Source organism: Lathamus discolor, chromosome 2, assembly GCF_037157495.1.
Source record: "Lathamus discolor isolate bLatDis1 chromosome 2, bLatDis1.hap1, whole genome shotgun sequence".
Taxonomy (NCBI): domain Eukaryota; kingdom Metazoa; phylum Chordata; class Aves; order Psittaciformes; family Psittacidae; genus Lathamus; species Lathamus discolor.
The window spans coordinates 93,963,876-93,990,219 of NC_088885.1; the positions used below are offsets into that span (position 1 = coordinate 93,963,876).

At 40.0% G+C, this 26,344-nt stretch overlaps 1 protein-coding gene across 1 annotated transcript; it reads right to left on the reverse strand.

The window, feature by feature from the left end:
- CLPTM1L (CLPTM1 like) lies at window positions 1-25,136 on the reverse strand. Its single transcript, XM_065667786.1, has 17 exons — window positions 24,852-25,136; window positions 24,029-24,129; window positions 21,937-22,126; window positions 20,599-20,741; window positions 18,518-18,596; window positions 14,558-14,675; window positions 13,365-13,459; window positions 12,663-12,747; window positions 10,929-11,032; window positions 8,846-8,911; window positions 7,699-7,749; window positions 6,978-7,060; window positions 5,282-5,316; window positions 4,893-4,948; window positions 4,768-4,812; window positions 1,579-1,694; window positions 1-328 (listed from the first exon to the last, which is right to left on the reverse strand). Exons 1-17 carry the CDS (start codon window positions 25,023-25,025, stop codon window positions 244-246), a joined length of 1,626 nt encoding a protein of 541 aa, XP_065523858.1. The 5' UTR covers window positions 25,026-25,136; the 3' UTR covers window positions 1-243.
- Window positions 25,137-26,344: the final 1,208 nt, after the last annotated feature.

Here is a 26,344-nt window from a genome sequence, read left to right on the forward strand (position 1 = left end):
GAAGTTTAAATGCAGGAAGTTTATTTAATAACATCTGGCAGACTGTGGACCTCGTGAGGACAAAAGAGGATCTTGAAATAGAATATCAAAACTATATTTTGGCAATATAGAAGATGTATTGTCCATGTAGTTCTGTCATAAGCTTTAAAAATACTCTTATTAAATATGTTTTTCCTTCCTTAAGACCAGATAATACATGAAGCCAGTTAGAGTCCAAGGGTCAGAATCTTCTTCAATTCTTAGTTATTCTCTATGAGCTTTTTTTTTTGGCTTTTCTTCATAAGATTCTCCATACTCATTCACTCTGCTCTTATCCACAGGATAAAGCCTGGCAGAAAAAAAACAAATGAGTAGTTACAATACTGTCTGATACTTGAAGGAATTAAGCAGTTCTGTGCCACTTAATTTTAAAAGTGAATTTTTTTCTCATCATAGTATCTATTCCCATTTGTGGCAAAACCCCCAACACTATTAAAGATTAGCTACGGACACATCAGCTTCTTCACATTAAGATTTAACCAGTTGTCTCATACCAGGGCCCCTTAAGAGACATATGAGCTCCTCTAAATCTTGGCTGGTGTAATTCTCAAGCAGTCCAGGATATCTCTCAGACTTGAAACCAGCACCCAGCCACTGGCTGAGAAGAAGCTGTTGAGCTGTTAACTTCTAAAAGAGTACCTTGGAAGGGGGCCTATTTTACTACACTTATGTGTGATCATAGAAACCCAAACCTGGAGTCCACATTTAGTATTAATGGTTAGTTAGAGGGAAAAATCCATACAGTCTGGTATAATGGGAACTTGGCTTAAAATTCTTGTTTGCTTCACGTATAAGGATTTATTATTGGGAACAAGAATACATTTTCTGTAGCTTCACTTACGAACAGTATTTCAATGATGACTGCATATAGCCTTCTTCCCCATTTGATTTTAGTTACTTAAAGAATCTGAAACTCACCAGATACTTGACTTACTAACTTGAGTTTGGAAACCAGATAAAGAGGAAAGCAGAGCAGGGCTTATTCCTCATCAGAAAACATCCTTTGCTAGTGCCTTGCATAGCAACTTGAGAAGCATGCATCAGATCCTGAGCATATGTAGACACGTAGCCCCTTAGCAAAAGTTAGAAGCCCAGAACTCCAAAATGGGTTTGTGAACAGAAGTTTAAGAATTGCTCTCCTTCACCTGGCTTCAGGTCTCAGGTTAATTTTCTTGGTAACTTTCAAATACAAAACTATCTGCTGAAAGGGATGAGTGCTGTTTTGGGAAGGGAGAAGGGGTAACTGATAAAACCTCTGTGAGTGCTGAGAGGAGTTTCTTCTTTATTCTCAGCATGCTCCAGGGTCCAGGATTACTGTCTGTTATGAGGAAGCACTTTTGCTCCCCATTTGTATTGAGATCTCATTTTCAGGATACTCTACTCATTATTCCCTTCACTTACACATACACAACTACCATACTGTACATTACTATGGTATAAAAATCCTCTAGAAAGTCTATCCCAAAACTATATAGCAGTACGACTGCAACCATCTACAGCACTGTAAAAAATTTTGACAAGTATTAAAGAAAGGCATACCATCTTTGGTAAAGATAGACCAGGAACACCACATCATCTCTAAAGCACGCCAGCCTGTGAGATGTTGGCATAGTGATGATAAAAGCAAATATATCATCAATAAAAGTGTTGAACGCCTACAAATAAACAAAAAGCATACTTCAGTTGGCTGTGAAGAAAGGAAGTAATCTGTCATACAGAACTGCAGGAAACAGGCTTCCTAGAACTATATTTTTCAGTAGGAACACAGACTGCTTGCATACTTATAACAATACCCAAGGGTTATGGTGAAAAACTAATTAATGAAAACTTTAAAATGCCTTTAAAAATGACGACCATACTGTCTACTACAGATCACACTATCACAGTTACAAGTAAAAATCATTCATTCCTTATTCGAAACATAATATTCTACACCACTCAACTAGGCCTACTGTAGGTTCTGTTTCTGAAGCAATAACAAAGTATTTCTTCACTACTTTTTCCTGAGCGAGAAAGTTTAAATTCCCAGACATCCACTGGGAAAGCAATGCAGACAGGCTGCAAGCATGCAAAGGCAACAGTATTTTGTCAGACAAGGTAAAGAAAGTCAACAGAAGGGCAGCTCCTCTTGATCTGGCTCTAGCCTAAAGGGAGGACTATAAATCAATCCTTGCAGTGCACAAGTTCTAGTACTCATATGGTGCAATAAAATGTTTCAGCTCACTAAAGAGCAGAAAACAAATCCAGCAAAGAATATTCACTGCTGGGTGAACAAACAGTAGTCAGTATCATGGCTTCTCCTTTCAATATTAGCCAGTTGTACATTCCCCCCCCCCATACCATAAGGGGGAAAATTATGTATTCTTTAAGCAAAGAAAGACTCACTCTTCAAAATGAACCAATGTTTATATGATGAAACAAAACATCGGTAGGAAAAGGGGGTGTTGGGCAGGATGGAGTTCTGATTAGTTACAACAGGAAAACTCTTTCCAGCAAGTCAAAACAAATCCATCAATCCGAAGTGATCAAAGAACATGGACAGCACTTCTCAAGCCTGTGCAAAGGTTTGTCATGGAACAACAACAACAAAAAGAAGCCTTGGCAAGCTGGAAAAGGCAGCCTTTCCAAGTCAATACCCAAGTGTGTGATTCTACAGCGATGAAAGGAAGAAAAAGCTCCATCCTTCAGGCATGTAGGCAGTCCTCATAAACCACTGAAACCGAATGCATCAAGGTAGCCCATCTAATAGTATTTAACTAGCTAGTTTTCTGCTGAGATTACCTCATTTGAAGGTACTCTTTAGAAAACTATAAAGGGCATAAATGTAAAAACTACAGAAACTGTAAAGTTAATCTTTGTTTTTGCCAAGGTCTTCCAAAACAGGAAAGAGTTCAAATTAAGGAAAAGAAAGCTCCCTAAACCAACAATCACAAGTAAGACCTCAGACTGTTCTTTTCACTCTTCAAGTGTAGAACAGAGGAAACTTTAGATATCCATCAGGAAAAAGTAAATTACCCCTTCCAAAGCCCTGTAAGTGAAACATAATTGAAGCATCATATGCTTCTCTCTACATACACACAAGCCTTTGTGGCTTGTTGGTAGCCTCTGGCATCTTAACAGGAATTATAAATGCTCTGTAAGAAAAGGCTAATCAGCAAGAGAATTCTACTGTTTTAAATGTTACTTGCCCTCTGTTGTCTCTTTAACTGTTGATGTCCCTGCTCAGTTATTGTTTTTTGTGGCTGAAGTGAAATTAGTTCACCAATATACCTCCTACTCCCCTCTATTAAGAAACATGCTGATTTTCCTATTACATGTCAGAAACATATAGTAAAAAATAAAAAGAAAACCTACATTTCCATATCAAACATTGTTTAGTTGCTATTCTGCTATCAGCTATATTTCAATCTGCTTTCTTAGATGCCCCTGATTCCTTAAAAATAATAAGGGAGCAGAAAATTGGGCTATTGCTGTAAGCTCAAAAGGAAAAGCTATGAAAGGCACTTCAAATTTATAAAATTTTAGTTCTTTTGTCCCAGATCACCTGTTCAGAGTTGGACGTCATGTCTTAAGCAGTTTTTAACAGTTTCTTTTGAAGTACTGATGTTCTGGAGAGTTGTAATATATCAGCACAAAGGAAAAATAAATGAAAGTATTTATGAGTGGAAGCAGAAGAATAAAAGGGCACATGTTGATACCATCAAGGTCTTGATGATCCCAACACATCCAGCCAGGGTTTCTCAGGACCCAATGACTAGGGAAGCAAAGGACATTACAGAAACCCTAATGACTCAGAGAGGTGGAAAAAGATGGAGTCAAAACATTATCATCTCTTTAGGGGTACAAGAGCAAAACTAGCATGTAGTTGCTGACTGAGGAAGAACACAGGAGATATACGAACTCAGCAGTGGGTATCCCTCGTCCTCCATATCAGTGTAAAGAATCCTCAATGGGATACTTGGGTACATTCATCTTGGTGCTTGAATACTCTACAAACCACTTGGACAGACAGTGGGTGCTTGTGGGTATGCAGGTATCAAAGGGTTATTAAGGCGATTTTGTTTTGAAATAAAGTCATCTTCCCCTCCTCCAAGGTCTGGTGTTCAGCTCTGCTACAGCACTGCATTATTTCCTACAAGGGCAGTCTAGGCAGCAGGGACATGAAGCCACCCCTCTTCTGCCATGTGACAACCCACCACACATTGGTCACTACACTGTCCAGTAGCTCCTCATTACCACCCCAGCACAGAACAGGGTGTATGTTACTTCCATCTCTGGCAGCTCCTGGAAGCTGCCCAAAGGTCTCCTGGTGGTCCTATCTGTTTCTTAAGAACTATCCTTAATAACATTATATTAGTATAATATAATAATTATTATATTAATATAATATAATAATTTCTCTCCCTGTGAAATAATGCAGTAAATTGAGACTGATTAATTTATAGGCAAGACCAACACTTGTACCCTACAAGACAGTTGACAATATAAAGAACACTGTTACTATCAAAACTAGGATACAAGTATTCCCTGTACGTGGAAGTCATTAAGAAAAATGTAAATCAGTATTTCTTTCTCTTTTTTTTTTTTTAAAGAACAGTTTCAAACAAGTTTAGTTCTTAAAGAAAAAAAAAGCACTGTCAGCCTTAAGCTAAATATTACTAAGCTGTTTCTTGCAGAAAATTATTTCCAAAATGAATGCACCAATCTTTAAATTAGAGCTTTACTTACTTTGTATGTGAAAGCCTTCCATGGCAAGTGTGCAACGGATTTCATCTAGGAAAGAAAATGCAGTTTGTAATAGAGTCTGGAAGAAGGGACAAGAAAAAATAGTCTTTATCACTTTTCAACCTTACCTTGTAGTTTACAAACAGCTGGGGCAGCATAAAGAGGAATCCAAAAGCATACACTCCTGAAGATAAAATATAGAAAACTTACAGAAAAATGCACAAACAGAAGTACATCACACAACTCTACTGTCACAATTAGAGATTTACACTCAATTTGCTAAAGAAAGAAGATATATCTAATCCTTTGTTCCCTTTGGATTGATTCTTCTCTCTTTCTCAGCCACTGTGATAATTTTGGAACCTACAGTCAAGTTATTGCTCTATATTGCACTGATCCAGCTGATAGCTGTTAATTTTCTACTTCAGAGTCTTAGCCTCCACTTGAAAATATATGAATAGAAAAAAAACCCAACCAACCCCCCAAAACCCAAAAACCAATGCAAGAAGGGACTCACCATTTACAAAACTGTTAATCAACCAGGAGTACCAGCTACAAACAGAAGATAGTCTGGTTATTTTTAAGCCCTATCCAAAAATATGTACCTGTTATACATCCTTCTACATGATGCATGCTGACTACTCAAGAATTGGCTATGTTGTAAATTACTTAATGCAAGAACTAAGTAACTTGCATCTACCTTTGATCAGGAAAGGCTTCAGAGAAAGTAGTTTAAGTGAAGGATGCTTATCAGTCCACACAAGAAGTTTGGAGAGATTTATCAGCTGCTTAAAACTGAATGTTTTTCAGAACATTCTAAGACTTTTGCCCCCAAACTGCACACTGAATCCTGACAGACTTTTAAGGATAGCACTGTATTCTAAATACTAAAGAGACACTTAATATGGCACTGTAATGACTTCTCAAATTTCAAATAACAAATACCCTTCACAGCAAACTATTATAGTAAACACTTAAAAAGTTATCACAAGGAATCTACATTTTTCCCTCCTTACATCAAATGTTGTTTAATGGATGTTCAATGGTGCGTCATCTTAGCAACATAACAAATAGCAGTCAAATTCCATATTTCTGCTTCTGATTGTAAGAACAGCTAAGAACTGTGATGCTCAGGTTACATTATTTAAAATTAAACTTGCACTGATGTGTTAGTGACATGTTAATAGCAACATTACAGCTGTAGGAGCACTTCGCTCATCCACAAGCAACTAAAAAATGCATCAGAAAATGCTGCAAGATTAAAGGATAATCCACTGTGAAGATTTTTATTCAGTCACATTTTCTTACAGATTTAACAATGACAAAAATTCTACAATATGAACTCTTTTCACTCTCTTAAGCTAGAGCTCAGAGAACCCCTGGCATACAGTATTCTGCAGTACTGAATAAACTCAAGAATTTTTGAGAAAAGCAGAATTTAAGTGCTGCATTTTTTTTTACCTCCTAAGACAAGAGCCTTTTTAAAAAGAACCCTGTTTTTCTAATAGTCCAGAATTGTCCCAGTTTCTAGTACAAGTGCTACAGCTCATGTATACAGCAACAGCAGTTCTTTCTGATGTTATTTTAAGCTACTCTTTGCTCCTTCTCCCTTCCCTTCTGGGCCTAAAGACTATAAAAAGAACCAAAAATAGGCTTACATGGCCATCACCATGCCTGTGTTTGCAGGTTTTTTTCTTCAACCAAGTCTCATGGCTGCATACTTGCTCACATGTCCCCAATACAAAATGAACTAGAACACTCAAATTATTATTTTGAATGAAAGTAGACAAGAGTTTTGCCTTTTCATGGAAGACTGAGTCTTCAGCTCTTGTGAAGCATCAATATGTTGCAGTAAGTCCATGGCTCTAAAGGAATAGAGTCCTCTCTTAGAATCGCTTTTGCTTGTCATCCCAGCTACCAACATTTAGGAACAGAGGAACCTCTTGGTTGAAGCAAATAATTCTGGGACAGTTTTTACTTCTCTCTGTTATACAGGTTCAACCACTGAACTCCTCTCATCTGTCTTGTCACCTTATCAGTTCTCTGAACATCAATGGCAGCTTACTTCCTTCTCTTCTGACTGACAACCTATTCTGGTTCTTGGCTCATGAATCAAACTAACTGATTCATAACCTATCATCTCAAATTAATTAACATACAAAAAAATGGGAATGTTTCAAATGTATATAAGATCAGTTATAAATTTACAGTACCTTTTGTATTTGACATTCATCAAGGAGTAACCTGCGCCTCCAATACACAGTGGATAGAGCAAATATGACAAGTATTTCATAGCCTAATAGACAAGGAAAATAGTTTTTTCTTAGTTAGTTCACATTTTATGTACTGCAGACTTTTCATGGCATTATTAGGAAGACAGACACTTGGGTTATTATCTCCTGAAAATTTCTTCCTGTTCCTGAATGTCTGCTGTTATTTCCAGTATGCTGCCAGTTGTAGATATGGTGGTGAAAATTCCATGCCCAATTCAGATGAGCAAACATCTTAGAGCAAATGCACCAAGAAGTAGCATGAAGATCAAAGTCTAAAAGTAGCTCTCTACTTAACACCAGTGTTTCCAATATTCAGCTCCTTCCAGAATCAGGAAGCACGTGAACATTCTTCCAAGCTAAATAACGAGTACAGATACCAATTTTCAAAGTTGTGAATGGTAACCCTTTAAGACGTTTGTCTTCAGATAAGTCACTTACAATTCTGCTTCTCAGAGAAACAAAAAAAAACCTCTTTCAGTGTTTCTTTTCACAAGTTACCAGAATGAATTTTCACTATCTGATCATCCACATGATGATAATCCACTTGACAACTATGACAACATGGAAAATACACATGTAGCAATAAAAAGAGTGAAACGAGTCATTCAGCAGGCTGCTCATATAGACTTTATAGATCAGAAGTCACAGGATTCCTTCCTACCTGGGTATCATACTCCTCGGTTTTCTTCTCAGAGTCACTGTATGTGCCAAACTGCAACACATGAAAAAGTATAATCAAGTCAGAACTGGAAGGAAAAGCACAGCTTGTGACTCCCTAAACAGAGTTTTAAACTGCAAACTAAACTGCTTGGTCATTAAGGTAGGTAATAGTTCAAAGTTTTTGTAAGCATCTATACAAAAGTCATGCAAGTGTCACGTGCAGCCTGCCAAACACAGGGTATGCAAAAGTTTTAATTTTTTCCCTTCACACAAAACATCCAGGAATTCTTTGCTTAGGAAAATGTTGTTGTGAGAGCAGGGTTCAGAAAGGAAAAGCAAAGTCAAGTCACTAAGAATCTGGCAGATACAGGAAGCTATTATTAAAAACCACAACCATTTTCATGCATAAAGAGGTCAGTTATGGATTATCTACACATCTCCAGAAATTGTAACTGCTTCAACAAAGTTCCTTGAATACTGACAAAGGAACAACCAGAGCCATCAGCCACTCGAGATGCATAGCCTTCAAGCCCACAAAACTCTAGAAGTAAACACTGAAGGTTCAACAACTGTTTCTCCAACGAACAAGAGAAACTTCCAATGCAGACTTGGCTTTAAAAAGATTACACTCACATTAAAAAAACAAAGTTAATTTCAATCACTGCTGCCAATGCATCTCCTGCAAAGTCTCAGGAGTTAATTCCTGCCCAGAAGATTTATCAGACAGTCCTGTCTCCAGAATATCTAAGTGTTCCACAATGGAGAAGTTACATCTGCAGCTTCAGCAAAATTCAGTGTCTTACGGCAAATCCCAGTGTCAGTTAAGAATGCTTTTCCAACACAGTGATAGGAGCACAGTCCCACCCACCTGTTAACATCTAGAGGGACTAGCAGAAGAGTTCTGAAGTTTCTCACACATTAAACACATACATATAGCTTTTTCTTCTACAGAACTCAAAGAAATTTGTAAGTTTGAAAATGTTTATCTAGCTTTTGGATTAAGCTATCTATAAACACAAGATGCATATAGGAAATTTTTTATAGGGGTTTTTTCATCTTCATTTTACTAAAAGCCAAGTTGCACGGTAATCTGGAAAAAGATGGACAACTCAAGAGTGTAATCGTGAACAGGCCAATGTCTACTATACCTGAATTCTGGGCCTCAAGCCTTGCCACTTGATTGTCATTTTCAAAGCCTTCTTCACTTTCCAGAGCTGTGATTAGCAAAAACAATGTGCACAGAAAAGATTACCCAAAAGAATGCCTTATGCAGGATTTAAATAATCAGAATCAAGACCCCAGAACATCTTCTTTAAGCATCCATTGCATAAAGCAGCAACAGCCTGATTGCAGCACACTGCCTGTGTCTCTTCAAACCAAATGCTGTGTCACCAGATAAATACAACACTGGGAGCCTGCACTATTAAGACTCAGATGATACACTTCAAGTACAATAGTGTAGTCCTTACAGGATACCTGCATTGCAGTGCTTAGGTGGGCATTGCTGCTCTCAGCACCAGTATGCATCCCAGGTCAGGCATTTAGAGAATTCTCCAGTAAACACCTGCCAAGCAAGTTTTCATATACCTCTGAGGTCAGCTGGGGTTTGTATAAAGGTGCCTCAGAACTCTCAACAGTGATTCAGTGGATACCTACAGGGTCATTACATTTAAGTAGTGGGCTGCAAGCAGAAGCCAGTGAATCCACTGATTTGTTTGACTATACTGTACAGCTGTAACAGCTTCACCGTAATGTAGCCAAAGGCTCAGTTCTCCTGAAAATTTACTCACGTACCCATCTATACAGATTCAGCAATTCAGACAATGCAGTAGGCTCACCAGGAGAGCTACGGTCCATGAGTGGACAAGGTTTGTTTACCTTTAGATACATCAATATTCTCTTCCCACCCATCATATATTCCAAAAAAAAAAAAAAAAAAAAAGGGAATATGGTAAAGATGATCCTTTACTGTCATCTTTGATGCTAGTGAAAAAATTGCTTATTACAGAAGAAATGTCACTTAGTATTACATGAAAAACAGGAGTTAAGAACAAGTTGTGAAAAAGCTCTTCCCAACAGACAAATTCCCTTGAGATTTACAGTCCGTATGTTCATTCTCAACTTGAGACAACCATGTTATCTCACAATCACTCTAGAGGAGACAATGTTACTTCAACAGAACCAACAGAATATTTCCCTTTAGTTTAAGTGTCCTACACAGTGTTCCTATATAATCCTTTCAAGCCAGTTTCCCCAGCCTGCAGTCCAAAAGCAACAGTCATAGGAACCACAGATCTCAGAGAGATTTAACAGATCTTTGGGCAACTTGAAGAACAATTTCAGACAGGCATAACCACCAAATGAGATCTGAATCTCATCAGACTTAAAAATCTCAGCCTACTGAAAAATAATGTTGCAATCAATGAAATGGTACTATTTAGGACACCGCTGTTCATAGTTCTCACAAGAGCTTAATCTCTCTTATACAATAAGCTGAAACTTAAGGATCACTTTGTGACTTTGCATTCAATAATTTAATCACTAAATAAAATTCTGAGCAGTTTTGTTTCCACAGGGATGGAACTATAACAGATGTGGACTCAAAAATTCCATGTGAGAGCCCTGAACTTATTTTTAAATCTTGAGAAGTAAGTAGATCTGCAAGCAATGCTAGGTAGAGAAATCTCCCCTTCCAGCTACATCTCTCCCCTTCTTACTACTGCTGACTTCGTGCTTTACTACACATAAAGCTGGCCTCTAAGCAATACCTGCAGCCCACTCACTGAACATGTTCTTCTGAGATAATGAACACAGCCAGCAGTCTCCTCATTTTCCTCCTTCCCCAAGCACCTCAGTCACAGCCAGGAAGAATGCTGCAGAAGTGCAGCACTGCCTGGTGGCACAGAGCCTGCTCTTTGACAAATGCTTCCATGAAGGCTTCTTGACATGGTTATACATGCCTGGTCAAGATGCCTATCAGATAATGCAATAGGAAGGAACCTCAGCATAGCTTTATGTTTGGTTTCCACAGTACCAGCTGGATCATCCCAGAGAAAAATGATACTTACAGTTTAGTTATAAAGGGATACAATCTCCTCTACCACTGAAAGCCACTTAAAAGATGCTGCAAAGGCAGCATATTACACTGGTATTTTTCCAGTAGCTAGTTTAGCATTCTCATGGAAGTTGCTGCAAATAATGGTATTTGGTTCTAGAGCTTTAAGAACTCACCTCAATCACTGCACCAATGCCTGCTGGGATCAGTACCAATAAACTTGTTTGTTCATCCAAAAGGAAGAGAAATATTACCACAGTACTAAAGCACCGCCAAAGCACTAGAGAGAATTAAAATTAAAGGTTTATTAATATTTAAATGAACAGCTGAGATAACAGAATTTTGTTGGCCTATTTACTACAATTCCACCTTACACAGTTTAAGCATAAACATATATATATAGATATACCAAGAAGTCCTAGAAACAGCCAGTGATCTATATACCTCCAGCCAAACAAGGAACAAAGGTATTTTATGAAATCTTTATCACAAAAGATGAAAGGAAATGGGAATATTTAAGGAAAACTCCTGTACTGCAGCAATTCAACAATATATCAGTACTATTATGAACTATATTCATGAATCTTGTCTTGAAGAAGCTGAAAGGCTGTGAGGTAATGTAATGTCAGCCTTTGAAACTCATGCAACTAACTTAATGCTTGTAAATGATAAGAAGTATATTTTTGGGTTATTTTTCAGGTTTTGCAAACCTTGTATGCTTTTAAGTGTCTATCAGCTAATTCTTATATTCAAATATCCATCTCCCAGAGAAAGGACAGAAAGACATTAGAGCTACAAGACAGTGAGACATCAACAATTACGCTGTACCAGAGCAATAGCCTGTGACCCTTCTCCATCAGGGCAAGAAGGAGATACAGGCAGAAAGCTGACAAAGGCTTGCTAAAGAGGGGAAGGAATCAACAATTACTGGAGGCCAAAGATTCATCCTTTGATAGTACAGTTAAAAAAAACCCTTTGTCACTCAGTCTCCAATGTGACTTTCCTCACTTTTCACACTGAATTTTTACTAACTTTTTGGCATACATATGCCAACAGCAGTACAAATGCCAGGCAAAAACAAATGCACTGTGATAAATATGATAAGCAGATTCTCCACATGAGAAAACCATGTTGCTGTTCATGGTAATTTAGAATGCAAATTTTTTTCCTGGTGCTGATATTCCTCACATGTTTCAATCAGTCTATAAACCTGATAGAATTAGGGGTAGACTCAGAGGTCAAAAGACTCCTGGTTTATAATCAGAATGGAAACATCTATTAGAAAAACAAGCAGTATCAGTGCAATAAACAAGGCTGAGAAGTGGCATATTAAACCTCCAGTGTCCAGGGCTGGCTATTACCTTCACCTGTCTCTAAGAAGGCTTGGCAGGGTATCAGACCACCATGTTTCTCTCGTTTTTCCTACATCCAAGTCAACTCAACCCTTCCATGCTCTTGCGCCTGAGAACCTTCTACTGCTCCTATTTACATAAATGCCAAATCAAACAACAGTGTTATACTACAGCATTTTCCCTCCCCCAAATATTTTGGAAGCTGTAGTTATCTACAAACTTGCAGGACAGCATTACCCATGATAGTACATCCTCTCCACCCACAGGACTGTCTCTGGTCCTCATTCTTTTCTCAAAAGAAAGGGAAATACGGCAACTGACCTAATATTAAACCAATTCTCAATTGCAAGACAGGCAAACTTGGAAGTGACACAAATGCCTGAGACTGATACTTAAGCACAATGCTAATAGCGTTAGAACCAGCCTGTTTTCATACACAAAAACATATTTCATTTTACCATGTTGGTGAATCTACAAAGTGTCAACTTACTGCAAGACTGGAAACGCACACTATGTATCACACAGCACATGCACAAAATTTCACATTCTGGCCCATACCTGCTTTAGTTGACATCCCAATCATGCTTCTCTTTTTCTTCCAAAAACTGATATCATTTTTGAATGCAAGGAAATCAAAGAGAAGCTGCAAATAGCATGAAACACACGCATTTGATTGAAATACGCACTTACGAGACTGCCAGCTGAACTGTTAAAAATGCATTTAAGATGGAATTCAAGAAAAACATTCAAAGAAGGTTTAGAAAATTCAGAAATAAAAATTCAGCATACCAAATAAAAGCTAAAAAGAAAAAACTGTTTTCAGAAGCCCAAGCTCTCAAAAGAGTGCAAAATGACAGGATGAATTCCAAACACTGCTAGTACTAGCACTGCATTGTGCTGATCCAAATTTCTCCAGGGATTAGAAATCAGACTCAACCCCTGCTGTTGGTGCCCCAGCTATGTCACTGCAGTGGTAAACCTTGGATGACCCAATGAAATTTGAACCTGTGTTGATAGGTATATTAATTCTAGGGGTTTTGGTTCAACTATAACTAGGAAAGAGTTAAATGTTTTGTGTTTCAGTCAACACTATTAGTTTCTATCTAGTTATCTCAAATTTCTATCTTATTTGAGATTTTTATATTAATTCTGCACTGGAAATACAGATGGCATGCAGCAGAAAACACTTCCATTGTTTTACTGAAATTACTATTTCCTAGAACAGTTGTAATTTCTAATAACCAAAGTTTCTCCACTTACATGGAATGCTGCTACGAAGAATGTCAAAGCCAGAAAGTACAGGTTAGTATCAACAAAAATTCCTTTAACTTCATCTGCATCCTTTTCTGAAAACCCTAAGAGAAAAAAATCCAAATAATTATACAAGAAGTACCAGACGAGTAACTGCTGTTATGCTAGAGTCATGTATGAAAGAAATCCTATGTCACCTGCATATAGTTTGTTAAAAAAACAGCTTTATTGATAAAACCCTAGCCTATGTATATCTTGGTGAATTATGTGGCTTGCCCATCAGTTACAAGTAGATTGATGTGCCTTTAACATGTTGTAAGAATTTTAAGGATTTAAGAATCATTAAAATAGTACAGCACAGCAGCTTTTAAGATCTCTTGGCCTGCAAAGAAGTTCAATTGCTGTCTGAAGAGCTTAGAAAGAGAGGATTGGAAAGAATCCTATAGTCTTATACATCAACACCAGTTCAGATAACAATGTAGTTCCTTACTCTGGCATAAAGAAGCCAACTACAGTCTAGTAAGAGAAAGCTAAGTCAGCAAAGATAACCCTGAAAATAAGATGCAGATTTTTAAGGATGATGATTAGACTTACAAGGAACAGTGGAACAGACATTTAAAGACAGTAAAAGCTTGGCTATACCATCACCAACATAGAGCATTATAAGTTCAGTGCAAAAGTGTACACTTGCTCCACTACATTTAAGCAAAACACAGAATTTAATAGTTTAATGCATGCGAAGCCTCCAGTTTGTCTGAATTACCCTACAAATTTGTAACTGAGCCAAAGTGAAAGGCCAGCCACTTCTGAAGTGTCAGAAGCAGTGATGATCAGAACCAAGATTCCTTCTGCGTGCTAACCCTGAACCCAGAGATTTTGCTGTGGCTGCCTGTATTTCACTGTAGGTGTATGTCTGTTATAGCTTAGAGCAAAGCTTATGTAACATCGATCTAGCTTTTCTGTTCCATGGATAACAGGGGAAACCCATGGTGAAAATTACCTCTCCCTTCTTCTTCCCACATGTCAACATTTTATTTGCATCTTTACATTCAGGTAAAACAACCTAAGACTTGTAGCATTAAACCTTTTCACTACCTAACCAGATGGAAGTTAAGTGTTATGTATGTACTTACAAGAAAACTAGTGAGGGGTTGGTTGGGTTGTTTTTTTTTACCTAAAGTCATTAAAGATAAAAAGCATACCAAATTGTTGGAGGGAGTACACAGCATCCTGCATGTGGATCCAAAATCGGAGTTTTCCAAGAGATATTTTATCGTATGACACTGTAAGAGGTAGCTCTGTTGTTGAACGATTTATAACCTGGATTTCAAAAGATACAGTTTCATTTTTAATAGAAGAAAAATGGCAACGATTACTTCAATTCATTGTTGCAAAGTGATTATATCACAGTTTTAAGATGTTAGGTTTCTGAAAGGGAGTAAGATCTTAGACTTCTATACTATGCTTGAAGTCTTTAGGGTTTTTTTTCCAAATGTTAAATTAGCTGTTTATTCTGTTCAAGTTCTTACAGCAACCTCACTGTTACTGTATACAAATGCCTCCGAGATGTTTATGTAATGTTACCTCTGCTCAAATGGGAAATGTGTGCTCAAAGTAATTCTCTCTTTTGACAGTTCTTCTCTGAATATATAAACTAAGACTGCCTAAGATAGAAGATTATAAAAAGAAAAATCACATCCCAAAGGCCACAGTCTGAACTTTACTAAATTGAGGCTGGTTTTGAGAGAAATAGAAGTTAAATTCATATCAAAACAAAAGGTGGGGAAGCAAAGTGATGCTACTTGCTCGGATTGGTGAAAACACCACAGCTAAAAGCTAAGCAAGCTGCCCTGCTTACAAACTTGGGGATACGGGGTGTCACAGAAATCTTCCTGCTCCAAGAGAAATAAAATTCAGCAAGTTCTGCTGTATAATCTGTACTTTAGTGATGATAACTACCTGGGGTCCCCTTAAGCTAGAGGGGGAAGTCTTAAATTGCCTCAGCTCCTTCTGCATGATAGTGGACTGTCTCTTAAAAAGGTTTAACACAAGCAAAGGAAAATTGTTCTCACAGATGTCAGAATTCTCTGCAACTACCTAGGTACAAGCTCAGGCAGTATGTTCTAAACTTGCAAGGACAGCTGAAGACTACAGGCAGGCAGGCACTCTGCAACACTTCAACATCCGTTGCTGCCAGCTCCTGACTACTACCCCATCGTAATTCCTACCTCAGAACTGCTGCTCTACACCGGCTCTGTTTCTACAGTAATTAGGTAGCTGACACCTATCTGAGATGAATGGGCTTCTGATTTTTATGTTACAGAACATTATTTTAGCCTCTCCACGTTATCAGTCAAGTGTGAAATGGGGATTATGTTCACTCTCCCATTCACTCTTTCCGCCAGTAAGTACAAACAATTCTCAACCTCACCAATCTCTTAAGACCCTGACAGCTTTTCAGACAGTGGCAGAACACGTATGCATGCAAAGGAGAAAAACGGAAGCTGAGGAAGTTTTATAAATACAGCAGGAAGAAAGCCTGAGAAACTACAATGGTGCCAGGGATCACTGAACTGTCTGGGAAAAAGGAAAAACAAACAAACCAACCAGGGTGAAACCAACAAGGTTAGAACTGAGGACAGAGAATGCTGGCAAGATTCTACAGCTGTTTACCAAAATCTACATAAACATCTTCCAGGCCTCTCCTTTTTAAAGGATGCCCGTAATCTGTCCATTCTCATTTCAGTTTCTCAGTCTATCAAAGATAGTATCAACATTTCTGAGAGAGAAGGAAAATACATTTTATCTGTGCAGAACAGACAGGAAACAAAAATTTTGCAAATGCATGGCTAAATAGCAAGTGCTCTCTATACAAAGCACTACTAAGGAGCTAGGGGAAGTGTAGGAAGAAAATGAGATTTCAATACAAGACAGGATAGGAATTCTTCAAGACAAAAATCAAATTAAATGAAGAGAAAGATTAGAAGAACAAACACTTTCTCAGTGAACAATTAAAGTCCACCAGTGCTGCTTCACAACTTAGTTGAGTGTAACGGTTGCTAAGCTTTTGAGAAGTCGTCAAACCTCTACAATACAATCTACTCTTGTAGCATGGTCTCAGAACATCACACATTACTTCTAGCACTCTATCAGTATTACAAAACTGTGTAAACAAAGCAAGTTCAGTGATATGAATTTTAAAGTTTTCTTTTTATTACATCAGAAGCCTGTACAACCCCAAAGCCCCAACATTGGCAAGAACATTTAAGAATATGATGAACACATAACCTCTGTACTACAGTATTTATTTATCACAGAAGACCTACATCTTGGTCAAAATAATAGTCACTTCAAAATGCACACAGCCTAACACAAGAAGGGAAAATGCATCTTCAGCTCCATGACTTTAGGTTGGGCATACCAGAGTTCATGTTCTGATTTACAGTCAAACACCAACCTTGCTCCACAAAAGCTGTATCACCTTCCCTTATTTTTTCCTGCTCTTTACTTGCCCCTCATTATCCCAGAGTATCCATAGTATTAGAGCCCTCTTTCTGTAGGGCTTGAGAGCAGTTTGGGATGTCACTACTGAGAAGTCACATAAGCCAGTGCTGAAGCATAAATCTGCTAGCATTGATGGAACAGTTTTTGCAGCACTTCTCAGGATCTGTAACAACCTTAAGGCAGTGACTTAGAACAGCATTAACCGTGGCATGCATGACAACTCCAGGGATGTTACTAATAACATGAGGATGCTGAGTTTATTTGTAAACAGGGTACATGACCAGTTACTGAATGTACTGAACTGAATGAGTTGTGGTAAGAAGCTTAAAACAAAGGACAATGGCCACCAATAAAAACACCACAAAAGCATATCTAAAGGAATACTGGACAAAAATATCTGCTACCAAGATTTGTAACATGCTCAGGAATTTATTTTGCCAGATGAGCTTGGAGTAGGGGGGATACAAGCTCTTAAAGAAGATTCTCCCCAAAACTAAGCAACAATTCTGTTTGTCTGAGCTAAAGTTAATAAATTCAAAAGTCAATTTAGAAGGTCTACAGAAAGTTTACATCTACCAAGGCTTCCATCTAGAAGATAGTGAATGCAGACATACTCATTTAACAATTCTGAGACATTCCCCAAGACTTCTGTTCTCAGAAACTCTGCTAAATTCCAGTCAGTGCAACTGAGAACTGCAGGGCTTAAATAAGGACTGCTATGATGAATGTGGTTTAGATGCAGGGGACTGCCATGTGTAACTTGCAGTAAAGGAACTGCATGATTTCCCACAAGAGAAGAGTTGGAAAAAACCCTGAATACAGAAAACTATTTAAATGTATAAAATACCCTATCTTTTTTAAACTGCAGGGGTGACTGAAAACTAAACCAGGTTGCACAGAGAGGCTATGGCATCTCCATCCTTGGATATATATGCAAAACTCAACTGAAGAAAGTCCCGAACAGTCCACTCTAGATGACCCTATTCTGAGCACGGGCACTGGACTAGCAGCCTCCAGAAATCTCATCCACATCACCCTTCTGTAACTCCATTATAGAAGTTTCTAAGTCTTGATTTGAGTGCACAAAATCACTGGATGTACAATACTGCACTGCACTTCACCACCAAGCCTTCAGGTGCTCAGGTTACTCTAATGTGATAGAGAGAATCGCAGAAAATTTAACCACAAATGAACTTTTTGGAGATAAGGGAATAGCTACTGACTTATTTCGGTGTAGCACCAGTATAAGATATGTTCAGTATGCTCAGAAGATACCACAAGCCGCTCTGGGATGCTAACACAGCTGCTTCAGCTCAGGAAGTTAAATTGCTCATGAGACTGCTCCTACCACAGCTGGTGCTGCAGTGATGTCCACCATATTCACCCAAAAGGCACAAGCAATGGAACCCAAGTATCTTTTGGTGGAATAGGAGAGGGTGCTTGGCAGACACTTCTGCAAGAGGGGAGTCTCAAATCCCAGATCCAGCCTCTGCAGTTACCAGCTGACCACATTAACTTAAACAGTCATTTATAGAGTCCTTCTGTGAATTTATACTTTTTCATTATTGCAAACAACCTATGACAATATCTTAATTAAAACAACATTGAATATTACTGTTAAAACTGTTAAATGTAATTAAAGGTATTCTATTACTCACCATCAAATCTTTCACTCTGTTGCTTAGCTGATCAATAAATAATATTGGAAGGTAATGCACTGTCTTCCCCAACTGAACCCTAGGATGTTTAAACATGGATTTTATGACTGTAGTGATCTAAAAAGAAAACTACTTTTATTCAAATTAGCACTCATTCATTACTTTCAGATCTACCCATGTAGATACTTCCCACCATCTTTTCAGGCACAGTTTCGTTTAACACACAGAAAGAAAGAAGCCACTAGCCTAGAGTCTTTCATAGAGAGATGTCTGTATTAAAAATATTAGGCAGGTCATATTTCTCCTTTTAGCTTGCTTTTACTCTTCTGTAGAAAGACAGAATAAGCAAAAAAAAAAAAAAAAAACCAACAAAAAGACAAATGAAATTGGTTGTGATGATGCTGAAGTTGCTGCATGACCAAGAGTAAAGGAAATTAAAAAGCTTGTTGAAGAGAAACATGCTGAAGTTTACTACCATGTATTTGTATCCTTTGTCTCATGTTTCCCTCTCCTACTGCAGCAATGTCAATTCTCCACCATCTCCCTGACTCCTGCACACCCCCAATAACATCTATTAGGTCAGCAATAGCATGTGCTCTTGCTAGCATGGGACTAGGAACATGATGGCTGCCACATACACAGGAAGGCTGGATACTACTGGAGAGACTGCACAAGGAGCAGAAATCTTCTCTGCCTTCTCAACATAACTCTCTGGATTGCTCTATCACCTCACCAACCTGCATAATAATAGAACACAGCCCTTGGTTCCTCTACAAAATTGACCCCTCAAAAGTTATTTAGCAAATGATGACCTATATGCAATTGCTTTGTCAGTATCTTAGAAAAGGATTTAGCCTAATGTCCCCAGAGAGGCTAATTCTTACAGTTCTTCACTAGAAAGGCAGTTATCTACTCCATGATGTTCTCAGTAAAAGTCTATGGAACTGGCATAAGGGAACTTTTTAAAGCCTGAAAGTTTAATTTTAGTTGTTGACAAAAGAAAGAAATCTCCATGCATGATAAAAGACTGGATACTAAAGACACAATGGGCAACAATAATACAGGAAAGTACTACATCAAGACTCGGAAATACCACTTGGTTACTTAACTGAAGAGGTTTAGATTTCTATGTAATTACTACAATTGAAGTTACTAGTAGTGGAATTGCAGCAGGCTATTTCATATCCAAACTGTTTCCAGTACATTGCAATGAGAAAACAGCACTGATGCCTATATAAACATGATCAGAGAACATACGCTCGTTCGTTAACCCCTGCTCAACGTGGTTTTGCTATGGGCCTATCTTACGAGTTACTATGTTTATCTATTCTGGCTGGGAAGCTATCCCAGAACCCCAGGATCTGCTGATTAAGCAACTACTTCTGGATTTAACAGGATACTTGTAGAGAAAGGCATCAACATTCAGCAGCACAAGCCAACACAGCACTATTTATATGGTTAACACTGGAAGTAATTTAAGCAAACTGTGAACAGAAGCTACTGCCTGCATTTGTGACCTAAAAATCTATCCTTGCTTTTTAGTATTTACTTTAGAAGATAGCACAATGTAGGAATGCACATTGTCAAAGTAAAATAAAGCCAATCAGAAAGGAAGAAGAAAGATGTCACAGGAGATCGATCAGCTGTGCCTCTTCAGCACTTGCAGTTTGTGGAGTTACTTTACAGAAGAAGTATAACTGGAAAGACCAAGGGACAGTAATTGCTTTAAAGGCCGTAAGTGTGATTTGAGAACAAGGGGGTATATGAAGTCTGCTTTTTTACTTGTTTATATTTTACTTGTGTCTTTGTAGTTCTGTTTTGTCTTACTACGATAGCTCCATACAAAAAGTATTCTAATCTCTGGGCTGCTCAGCAACAAGATACCTTCAATACGGTTTTCTAGTCCATGATATATTACTAATTGTCACTACTGAAACGCAAGCACTAAGAGTACCTACCCGTCCTTGTCTCCTAAGTGCCTATTTAAACACAAAAGACTACCAGAGGCCAGAGAGGATTTCTTAAGAAATATGCAGTAAGTTCATAATAGCAAACGTAGCAAAATGAAGTCATACACTTACATCTTCATGTAACGGTGCACATCAGCAGGGAGGGATGATCCATCAAACACAAAATCTTCTGCCATGATGTTTAAGGTTAATCTTGACCTCCAGTGAGAGACAGGTTCATCTAGAGTGTTGGTCTGTTTTTCTGCTTCAATTTGCTTTAAAAATAGAGTAAAACATACATACTGCTAAGCAACACAAAAATTGGAATAGGATTATACTGCAGCTCACAGAAATTATGGAGTCATTGACTACATCATAAAACAGAAGCCCCACTTTGAAACACTTCACCTTAATTTTGACCAGAACAAGTATTTTGCTCAAATACAGCAGAACGGTTGTAAAGGCCCACCACAATCTGACACTAAAAAGCTTTTAGTGCTCATTCTCAGCCTTGTTCATCAACAATGAATATTCAGCTAATTAATACCGTAGGAATGTGGGTACTGCTCAGAAAATGTCACTTTGGAAGAAGGACTGTAGTGTAATTAGATATTACTTCAAAACAGGCAAAAGGATGTGAATGATCACACTAATTTTTTGGGAGTAAAAATATCAGACCATTTGTCTTGAACTTCTGAGCCTCTGAAGGCAAGTGCCGAAACCAAGTAAGGCCTTAGCTTTCAAGAGATGCTTATCCCCAGGCCATTCTACTTGCTTTTCTTTGGATTAACACCGACTGTTTTGAATTTTAGTGTTCTGTAGCCTCAGCTAATTTTCAACTTTATTCTGACAGGATCCAGAAACATCACTCCCTGGCTACAGGTATATTTCTGATTCCAAAGAAGAACAGCGTGAAATTCCCAAGCTCCACTTAATATGAGACACAAAAGCCATTCACAAGTATTTAAATAAGACTATGTTTCCCCCCTCCAACAAGTAATCACAGCATTTGTCAAAGGATACTATCTTATTCTCTTGAAGTGAAAAGTAAGAACATCTTAAAGAAAAAGAAGCACTTTGACATTGGTCACTCACCAATAGCAAAATCAAATTTGTATCTCTGTTTTATAAAAGCAAAGCGTATTATTTCACATGAATCCAGTTCACTATAAAAAGCAGCATGTCACTGTCAAAGAACAATACAGTATTTCTACAGAAAGCAATGAATCATTAAAGAAGTAATTAATGTTAACTAGGAAAATATTTTAATAGCAGCCAATGTTATAGAGGGCTTTACCTCTATTGTGCTAAGTGGTCTACTATTTGCATACAGCTGATAAGGAGTTTGGGTTTATTTCCCATATCATTATTGCTGTGAAGATGCAAGCACAGCAAATGCTAATGCTAAAAATGTCTATACAAGAAATTGTTTTTTTGCAGTTATTCATCTATAGAGGAAAAAAAACTTACCTCTGTGGCTGATTCTCCAGTGAGCAAATTAATCTCTTCTGGTTTAGGGACCATGTATGTGGTCAGAGGGCTTACTATATGCACCTGCTTACCATCATGCCAAGGCAAAATGCCAGCATGATGAAGAAATATATATGCATATAATGTGCCATTATTTCGGGTCTTCTTTGGTACAGAGACATTCACTGTCCTAAAATACAAAACAAATATGAGATGACATAGCATATGCTGAAATATTTACCTATTACATATAAGGATCATTGAAGATGTTCCAGAAGCAAGCAAAAAATGGCTGAGAACATAAAAGAAAAACATTTGGCTTGCTGGGCATCCAACAGTTAAGGCTAATATTCCCTATTGAGCCATGGCTGGATGGTATCAATTTATATACTCCTGTATGTATCAATATTTGCATTTCCAAAGTCTTACTGATAAGATAGTTTAGCCTTTGTCCAATTCATACTTTTATTACCCTAAAAACACAGGATTGTATTATCAGTTTTTCTGGTGTTTTCCCCTGCCAATATATCATAGGGCCACAATTATCAGGGCACTTGTACAAAACAGCCTTCTGTGTGTCAAATACGTATGGTAGATCCTATACATGATACAAAGTTTTAACAAGAAAATCACAATGTTTTGCGAAGCACTTTGCATTAATATCTTAACAGCTATGGCATGCCAGGCACAGAACTCCAGATTAGAGCCCCAAACCATGAAGTCACTCCCTTTGTGTTAGCCAAGATACCACCCTACTTGCAACACTGCACACTGCCTCCCCTGTTCCTGTGAATTTGCTGTGCTTGTTTTGCTCTGACTACTTTCAGTGGCTTCACACACTATGTCAGTAGAACAATTTTAATATTTTCAAGTCTGACAATGTTTGATATGACCTAAACTGCAGATCGAGTTCTTCAATTGCAGAAAATGCAGAATGTGAAAAAAACTGGGAGACTCTGACAAAAGAATCAAGAATAAGATGACTATTTTAAACAAAACAAAAATCCAAACCAGAAGCGAGGCAGCAAATATGAAGCACAAAACAAGTAGTTCTAATCATTTTAACTGTATCGAGGCATATGCAGAGTGCAGTGTTATACTTAGACATTTGTATAAGGACACAATCTGATTCTGTCTCAGCACCAACATCCCTTCAGGAGATCTGGAAACCCAAAACTACCAGAAAAAGAATGTTTACTTTTAGGGTTATTAGAAGTGAAAGAGTTACAGAGAAGCATAGTGCTAAAACACAGAAAAAGAGAACACAGTCTGACTTGGAAGTTCTATTTCAGGTTTGAAGCCACAGCTATCAAGAACTGCGTGTAGATAGCAGATCGGCTACACATGTTGGAAGAAAGTCTAAAGCGTTTCCAGGTTCCAGGCACTTTGACTTTGATTTTCGCAACAAAGTTGGTCTTACTATTATAAGCAAGGCACATTTTTGTAAAGCATTTGTCTCTCTGAAACAGCAAACTACTCCAAACTAACCAACGCTCAAGTTCGGCGCATTATATGTACACTACTGACCTAGCACAGCTAGCAAGATGAATGTTTAGAATGGAATCTGAAAATTACGATAGATGACATAGGACAGCATTTGAGATCTGAAAGTCTACAGGACAGAAACAAGCATTTCTGTATTTACCAGTATAACTTTGGTTTGCAAGCTTTGTTTCCTGCAACTGCAAGATGATTTCAGTGTGAGAAAAAATTGTTTAAGGGTCTATCCCTCAGTGCCAGGTGAACTTAGCACACTGTTTCCAGCACTTTACCAACACCTAATGCATTAAATATTCTATGAAATTGAAGGGAAAAACACTGTTTTTTATTAACAGCACCACTTTGTCCTCAGCTCTAAGGCTGAAATCCTACTAACACCTTTCCTGCCTTAACATAGCAAATACAGTTATTACTTTATGAAAAAAGTGGGAACTGAATAGCCTGTACAGCAGGCAAAAATAGTTTTTACTCTTCCTCCCCCCCACCAAAGTGCAAGAACAACTCTATTCATTCAACTCTATCTTGCTTTATGCACACTTAGTATGTATTCTACTTCAGAATTGAACAGAGATCTCGTAGTCTGGATACCTACCTTTCAAATTTGGACTCAATATCAAAATCCTCCACGTTCAAAACCAGATCTATATTACTCTCAGCACCAATATTTGACCGTGTGGTAGTGTACACGCTTAGCTGAAATCAAAACATAGCACAGAGAAATCAGGGCATGGAAATAATTCATGTATTGGTACACTCCAGAGTATGGATCTGTACTTTCCCCATTTCCCCAGTCACATGATGGTTATATACACTGGGAAACTAAAAAACTAGCGCAGCTTCCTTCGTTTTGGCAGCAGAAACGCATTGTAACACAGCCACTCAGTGTGTTCTAACAGGATGACCTAGAATCACAGAATGGTTTGAGCTGGAAGGGACCTTAAAGCCCATCCAGTTCCAACCCCCTGCCGTGGGCAGGGACACCTTCCACTAGACCAGGTTTCTGACGTCAAAGCTCTCTACAGAAGCCGAGCCATTTCTCCAGCACGGCTGCTCCGGTCAGTGCATGTGTCAACAGAAGCACGAAATGAGCAAACAGGAACACGCTTCCGTCCCGCCCGTGCTCTAGCCACGGGCCTTGTCCGCAGGGCAGGGCATCAGCGCCGCGCTCCCCTTCACCCCCGACCGCCGCGACACTCGGGGTTCGGACGACAGCACGGCGCGCTCGGGCGCTTCACGCGTGACCGCAGCTGTCAGCCGAGTCACGCCGCGCCGCCCGCCCCACGAGCGGGCACGGAGCAGGCAGCCCCGGACAGGCACCGCCGCTCCTACCCTCGCACAGCAGCACCGCGGTCAGGGCCCGGCTGCTCCCGGCGCCGCCGCTCAACCCCCTTCCGCCGGGTGCCCACTGCGCTCACCTGCAGCTTGGGCCTCCGCGCCAGGTAGGGCCACACGCAGCCTGCCGCGCCTCCCCCCGCCGCTGCCGGGCAGGGCCGCGTGTAGACGATGCCGTACATGACCCAGCACGTGTGCGCCACGTACACGGCGAACACCCCCACCACCAGGCTGGTGAACGAGCTGCGGCTCAGCATGGCGGCGGCCGTGCCCCACCCGCGGCGCCCCGCTCGGGATCAGCCGGGCCGCCCCGGGCCGCCCCGCCGCCGCCGCCGCCGCTCGCTCATCCCACACGCACAGAACCGCCACGCCCCGGCCGCCCGCCCGCCCGCTCGCTCGTCACTTCCGCCGGGCGCGGGAGGAAGCGCCGAGCCGCCGCGTAGCAACCGGCTGCGGGAGCGCCCCTCGGGCAGGGGCCGTGGCGCGGGGAGCCGGCGCGCGCCGCCGCCAGGGGGCGCGCGGGGCAGGGGCTGCCGGTGCGGCAGGACGGTGCCGGGGGCACGGTGCGCGGCAGCAGGGGGCACGGCGCGGGGCCTTACCTCAGCCAGCTCCAGCCCCCGACACGGGCAGGGGCACCTCCCGCTGGCCCCGGGTGCGCCAAGCCCCGTCCAGCCTGGGCTCGATCACCGGCAGGGAGGGGGCAGCCACAGCTTCTCTGGGTAACCCCTGCCAGGGCCTCACCACTTTCACAGTGAAGAACTTTCTCCTAACATCTAATCCAAATCCACTCTTTCTTCAGTTTAAAGCCGTTCACCCTTGTCTTGTCACTACATACCCTTGTAAAAAGTCCCTCTCTGCACCTCCTGTAGGCCGCTTTAAGTACCGGAAAGGTGCTCTAAGGTCACCCCAGAGCCTCCACTGCTCCAGGCTGAACTACCTCTGATCCTGTCTTCACAGAAGTGCTGCAGCCCTCTGACCTTCACAGCCTCCTCTGGACTCACTCCAACAGGTCCACATCGCTCTTGTGCTGGGGTCACAGAGCTGAACACAGTACTGCAGGTGGGGTCTCATGAGAGCAGAGGAATCACCTTCCTTGACCTTTTTTGATGCAGCCCAGGACATGGTTGGCTGTCTGGGCCAACCAATAATAAAAATAAAAAGTAATTAAAGAAGAATTAGGGAAACGAAACAAGCAACATGAGTAGTTAAGGACAGTGGCAGTCCCAGGAGAAGGGAAGGGAGCAGTGTCCATCCATCAGCAACTGAGGGAAGCAGTCCACAGGCAGCACTCCTGCCAGGCAGTCAGTCACTTTCTGCTCTCTCAGGCCTGAGCTACCAAACACTGTCCCTTATGGAGCTAGGAATGCTCCTCCAGGCCCTGCCCTGTCTTTCATGTTGAATGCCCTGAACCCAGGACACCAGAGAGAGGTGGGGGAGAAGAGGGCATGATGGGAGCCGGTTGCATTGCTTACCTTAGCAGAGAACACCTCACCTGAAAAGACTGAAAAGAGAGCAGCAGGGAGGGCTGGATGTAGATTCAGTCCCCCATGGCTCCCTGTGGAACCAAGCAGCACAG